This window comes from Ananas comosus, unplaced genomic scaffold (genome assembly GCF_001540865.1).
Source record: "Ananas comosus cultivar F153 unplaced genomic scaffold, ASM154086v1, whole genome shotgun sequence".
In the NCBI taxonomy this organism is placed as follows: Eukaryota; Viridiplantae; Streptophyta; class Magnoliopsida; order Poales; family Bromeliaceae; genus Ananas; species Ananas comosus.
In genome coordinates, this window is record NW_017892193.1 from 1 (window position 1) to 6,286 (window position 6,286).

Sequence of the window (6,286 nt, forward strand, 5' to 3'; positions counted from 1 at the left end):
AGTTCCCTTTTTGGGTAGTCAAAAAATAGACTTGTGAAAGAGGGCCTAAATTGTGCTAGGCCCAATAGGACAAAGCGGGCCTAACAACGGCCCATGACTAAATGGGCCCGATAACAAACTCCGAGCCCATGCAATATTGACACGTGGACTCGTGGGCCCACATTTCAATCAACGGCCCGCGCGCACGATCAACAGCATCTGACGGTGGAGGTTCCTTCAACATCGATGCAGTTTGGTGGGGCCCAACTCACGGCCTACCTATATAGAGCCCGGCCCAACAATACAACATGGCTTCGGCCCGGGCCAATGCGTAATATGCGATTTTTTTTATTTTTTATTTTTTTTAAAATTCTCTCCTCCTTGTTGTTTTCACTGGTATCTCTCCGACAAGGGATCGTTCAAAGAAAGGAGCAGTGAATGAAACCCTACTTTACGTTTTACGGATTCGTCCTCTCCCCCCCACTCGTCTGATGCTCGTCGAGCCCTAACGATCTGATCGGCGATCCCCTTCTCCAGGTTCGAACCCTAATCCAATCCGATTGTACGATTTCATAGGGTTTCTCTTTGATCCCAACGAGCTCAATCGCTCATCTATGCAAATTTTTGTCCATTTCTGTGTGCAATCATTGTGATTGTTGGCGCTTTTGTTTGCTGCAGCAGATATCGACCTCGTCGTTTAGATTTTTTAGCTCACGAGGGTTTTTGCGGTGTAATTGTTGGTGAAATAGCCGATGCATGATTTTGTAGATGCCTAAAAGATGATGAGCTTAGCTAGGGTTCGTTACAAGGATTGACAACACAAAACCCTAATTGTTTTTCCTGATTAGTGTTTACGAGTATCGAATTTAGCACTGGGAAGATGCTCCTCGGCACATCCGTTCAGGTTTTTGCATCTAAACCCTTGTTAGTACCAACACCGTTGACCTCCCCGGCAAGCCAATTTCAGAACTTTGGCCCTCATCTTCCCCCAAAACCCTCGAAGAGGAAACTTATTACTCCGATAAAGGCAAGTTCTTCTGGTTCTAGCCATAACCCATCACCTTCCCGAAAAGGAAACAACCCGCTTACACTCATTCTCGATGTGCCGAAGGCTTTGTGGCGGCAGACCTTACAGCCGCTAAGTGATTTTGGGTTTGGTCGGCAGAGCATATGGGAAGGAGGGGTTGGGCTTTTTATGGTGTCGGGGGCGGCTCTTCTTGCTCTCACTATAGCATGGCTAAGAGGATTTCAGCTGAGATCGAGGTTCAGGAAATATCAGACGGTTTTTGAGTTCTCCCAGGCTTGTGGGATTTGTGTGGGAACGCCTGTTAGGATTCGCGGTGTGACGGTGGGAAGTGTGGTTCAGGTTGACTCATCGCTAAAGAGTGTTGATGCAATTGTTGAGGTGAGCGTTTGTACTTTAGATTCTATGGAAAATAATTTATTAATCTAAGTGCATTTTTTATGACTATTCTGGATATATTATTAACATATGATTTTGCTGTCGAGAAGTTGTTTTAGCGTAGTTATTCTGCATTTTCCCAGGACTTGAATGTGTTCAATGTTATGTTGCAGAAGTGTACATTTCACCTTATATCCCCATTATTTTACATATAGTGGCTACATTTAACCTTTATTTTTCCTGCTCAACATATTCAACATTGAGCAGGTGGTGAGGTAGCTTCTTTTTTTTTTTGGTTTTTTGATTTCAGGTATTCATTGATATGCATCAATTTCGAGAAAAACATTTGTAGTCATTATTGGTGCCTAGGACTTGAATGTTTTCACTAGTACATTGCATAAGTCTGAAGTTAACCTTGCATGTCCATGTTTCTTATTGCTTTATGGGAGCAGTAATTCACAAAGAGCGACTGTTATTTGTTGAATGAAGATGTAAACTTTTGAATGTTATTTAATTTTTGTTCTGCAACTTCTGCAGATGCGTTCCTAGTAATGCTAAACATGTAATTTAAGCAGCGGTTTATTTCCTTTTTTTCTTTTGTGTTGCTTTCGAAGCTGTTCAGAAGCTTTACCGTTACCAAAGTGGATGTAACTTGTAAGGAATGCAAAGCTTGCCATATGTTGTGTACAAATATTATGATATTGAAGAAGTTGATATGCTTTAATTTTCCATATTGAGGATGAATAAGGAATCATGAATTCATGATTATTAGAATTTTTAGATGCATAAATTTAAACCGTCAACATTTGTCACTTTTTGGTTTTTTAGTTAGGATAAGATGGAGCTAGTGTCCCAATTGATACTTTATTTGGCAGGTTGAGGATGATAAATTCATTGTACCTCGAAATTCGTTGATTGAGGTGAATCAATCGGGCCTTCTGATGGAGACTAAAATTGATATTACTTCAAGAGATCCGCTTCCCACGCCTTCTGTTGGCCCGCTTGACCCAGCTTGTGTTAAAGAAGGTCTTATCGTCTGCGACAAGGAAAGAATGAAAGGACAGCAAGGGGTTAGCTTGGATGAATTAGTTGGAATATTCACCCGTCTTGGACGAGATATGGAGGAAATTGGTGTTACCAGAAGTTATAGATTGGCTGAGAAAGTTGCTTCCATGATGGAGGAAGCGCAGCCTCTCATCGCAAAGGTGCGGAGAGTTCTCCAGTTTCTTGGTTCATCATATTTTTGCTTTATTTTAAACAATTCATGCAAACACTATCTGAACTATACTTCATTTTGAAATGGCTATATTTAAACTTACAAGGTATCGATTTCAACCTAGCTTCTTCTTTTATTAGTATTATTATTTTTGTATTTTTCTTTTTCAAATTTAGTACCTCTCTGTATTGCTTTTGCTTCCTCTCTGAGAATTAAAGTACATTCAGTTCTCCTTTACTGGACTCGAAATTTTTGTGCATCTAAACTCCAATATTAGAGCCCAAAGAACATCTGTTTCCTCTTAATGTCTTCTTTACTTCGTCTGTTACTTTAATTTTGCTTAGTACGTCTTTTGAATTCACTCTAAATCTTTGCAGTTCCGGAATTTTTTTTTTTTTTAAAAAAAGATTAAATCATGTTGAGCTATATAACATGTGTTTGATACGCATGCTTACATGCATAGTAGTTTGCTTTAGTGATGTAACAGATTGAAGCCTTAGCTGAAGATATTCAACCTTTGCTTGCTGAGGTTCGCGATAGCGCTCTTCTAAAGGATGTGGAGAGCTTAACCAAAACTCTAGCCGAAACAACCAATGATTTGAGGTCAGTATTATATCTATGATATATTCATTATGTGTATAACATTTGAAAAATATGGAAGGAAACTTCTTTGCTTGAAATGTTTTGTATATGTGTTATCGTACAGAAAAGTGCAATCTTCCATTCTTACCCCCGAGAATTCTGATCTGGTCAGGCAGTCTATTTTCGCCCTTATATTCACACTGAAAAACATTGAGGTTAGCTGTTTTACTTTTTTTTTTTTTCCAACGTCAAAATAGAAGCAAAATTTTATCAAATTCTTACTGAGTCCATAATAATCATAGAGTATCACCTCCGATCTATCTGGTTTCACGGGTGATGAGGCTACAAGGCGGAACTTGAAGCTGCTTATTAAGTCTCTCAGCAGACTTCTGTAGTCATTGCAGGTTAGTCAATCTATGAAGCAGTGAACGATTTTGTGAAGTGATACCTCAGATATATTTTTTATTTTCAATTGAAGATAAGGGTAATTATTTTCAGATTGTTTCTTCGTTAAATTTTGTACTTAAATGCTTTCTTTAATACTGTTTTCTTTAGAAGATTTCTATGCATCTAAGCACCATGAAATCAAGCGCTGTGTTGCTTATGCTGTTTAAAGCTTTTGCCGAGAGAATTCGGTATAATAAGTTTCATACAGATTTTGCTTTGGAATGCTCTGATCGAGAGTGCCGTGGACCGATGAATCATTTTGTTTGTTTTTAAAGTCAATCTTTTGTTGCGAAGAAATATTTAGCTGTAAATTTAAAGCTTTTTTGTGGGGTTGGGGAGTGCTAACTGTTTGATTTTGGTTTTGTTTGGCTCATCAAAGGACGCTTGATCGATCTGTTTGTGATGGATATAAAATCATTGTGTGTGTGTTCGTGAAGTAAAAGTGTGATAATGTAACGTATGTCAGAGTTTTAGGCCCATTTTGTTGGGTCCATTTCGTAGCATGCGACCCGAATATTTAGAGTCGGCCCGAAAGGTATTCGGGCCCAGTACGACTCGAATGGGCCTCGGACCAAATGTAACAGTGCGCACGTGACCGGCACGTGCTTTGATAATTCTATTTTTGGTATGTCTCGGGTTTTTACCAAAAAAAGGGGGTAAGTTTCACTTTTGCGGCGATTCTGCGCCTCGATGCTTTATTCTTAGACATTTGTTTTCAAAAAAAAAAAGATTCTGGATTTTTTAATTCTCTTTCTTCCATGATGAAAATGTTTCTTTTAGGGTCTATTTGGTTGCGAAATTTTTATATTTCTTTTATCACAGAAATTTAACATGGCATGAATTAAAATTTTTTGCGTATACAATCCGTTAAATCTTGAGATTTGAAAATTCACTTCTTTCCTCGATAATTCTTTTTTCAAAAAAATTTAGCTTAAAAACACTAAAATAATATTTTGAGGATTATTTCAACATTTTAAATGTCGCAATGGAGATAAATAAAGTTATCAAAATTTATAAATAATTAAATATGTTATATTTGCATACTCATGCTTACTATATCACTAATTTTGTGTAAAAGGATTTTATTATTCTAGTCTCTATAAAGAAAAAGATGTAGTAGTAATTCTACTGTGAAATTTAAGTTTCGTGAGCCAAGCATGTCCTGACATATTGAGCAATCCAAACTAGTTTGATTTACTTCCTTTGTGCAAACAAAATTAACTACTTAAATAACGATCTACAATCTTTGGCTATAATTTAAATTCTAAAACTCTTTATTTTTTGGAAGCTATTCAGCGTAATCACCCATTCTAAGTTTACTTTTGAGCCAGAATTATTATTTTTTTACATATAAATAAATAACAAGTTGATTTTATAAAATTTCAATGTTTCATTTCATCTTTAAACGGCCATAAATTTGGACCTTTTAACATAAAAAATGACATGAAATTTTGGGGGAAAATAAAAAAAATCGCATTTCCTATCAATTAACTGTTTGGGCCGGGGAAAAACCCCATATACACAGTCCAGTAGTCAATAGATTCGGCCCAAATCGCATTGGCTCGCGCTGTGGTCCTGTTTTGGGCCGGGCTATATTTTTATAGGTAGTTCAAAGCAGGCCCGTGTTGCCTTGGGAGTCCGGTCACTCCCCAGTGAGCTTACCCCCCAGTCAGTTTCACCTCTTTCGCTGCAAAATAATTTTTTTGGTGGAGTTTTAATCAAAACACAACGATATTACGCTTGCCGTGCGGTGACCGTATTGCTGCTGCGTGGACTACTGTTCCGTTTGAGTTCGACTCACCACGTCTGGGTTCGAGTGAGCTGAAACCCAAAATAACCATTTTAATTTTAAAATTTTTTATGCCATTTTTATTTTAACTTTTTTAACAAAATTTCCTAATAGTATGCTACTTTAAATCAGCCATGTATCTTATAATTTTGTTAATTTTTACGAGTTAGTCATTCTTAAAATATTTTTATTCCAAATTTAAGATTTTTTAATATTTTTTATTATAAAATATTTTCTTATTGCAGCGCAATTTTTCTTCCTCCTCACATCACATGATGTAAACAGTAAACAGTTAAATTGTAGATTTTACTAGTGCTACCCAACGGTTGACAAACTTCTTCATTTTAATAATTTTTAACATAATTTAAGGAATAATATGAAAGGACAAATAATCTTCATTAAAAGCCTCACCATCTTGCAAGGCATCATCACACGAAAGAGATTAACATTAATTAGTAAAACAAGTAATTTTATTATAAAATTTAAGTTTCGTGCGCTATATGATATTGAGCAATCCAAACTTTCTTTCTGCAAACAAAATTAACTATTTAAATTACGATCTACAATCTTTCGCTACAATTTAAAAATTTGTAATTCTTACTTTTTGAAAGCTATTCGATATAACCATCCGTTCTAAGTTTACTTCTGAGCTCGAATTCTTTTTTTTTTTTATAAATAATGAGCTGATTTTATTTTCAATTGTTTCATATCATCTTTGAGCAATGGTAAATATAGACCCTTTATTATGAAAAATGAGACGAAAATTTGCGTAAAAATATCGTAATTTTTTTTTTTTTTAAACTCCTATCAATTAGGTATTTGGGCCGGAGAAAAGCCCACGCACGGTCCAGTAGTTAATAGATTCAGCCCA

The 6,286-nt window shown here is 36.3% G+C and overlaps 1 protein-coding gene across 2 annotated transcripts; it reads left to right on the top strand.

Annotated features, from left to right (window-relative positions):
• Window positions 1-356: 356 nt before the first annotated feature.
• LOC109705338 (protein TRIGALACTOSYLDIACYLGLYCEROL 2, chloroplastic-like) lies at window positions 357-3,694 on the top strand. Of its 2 annotated transcripts, none has more exons than XM_020226075.1 (6): window positions 357-516; window positions 658-1,384; window positions 2,257-2,586; window positions 3,085-3,200; window positions 3,304-3,394; window positions 3,482-3,694. In XM_020226075.1, exons 2-6 carry the CDS (start codon window positions 860-862, stop codon window positions 3,572-3,574), a joined length of 1,155 nt encoding a protein of 384 aa, XP_020081664.1. In that variant the 5' UTR covers window positions 357-516; window positions 658-859; the 3' UTR covers window positions 3,575-3,694. The 2 variants fall into 2 exon arrangements, with proteins under 2 accessions (XP_020081664.1, XP_020081663.1); XM_020226074.1 differs by having other exon boundaries at window positions 661-1,384.
• The last annotated feature ends 2,592 nt before the right edge of the window (window positions 3,695-6,286 follow it).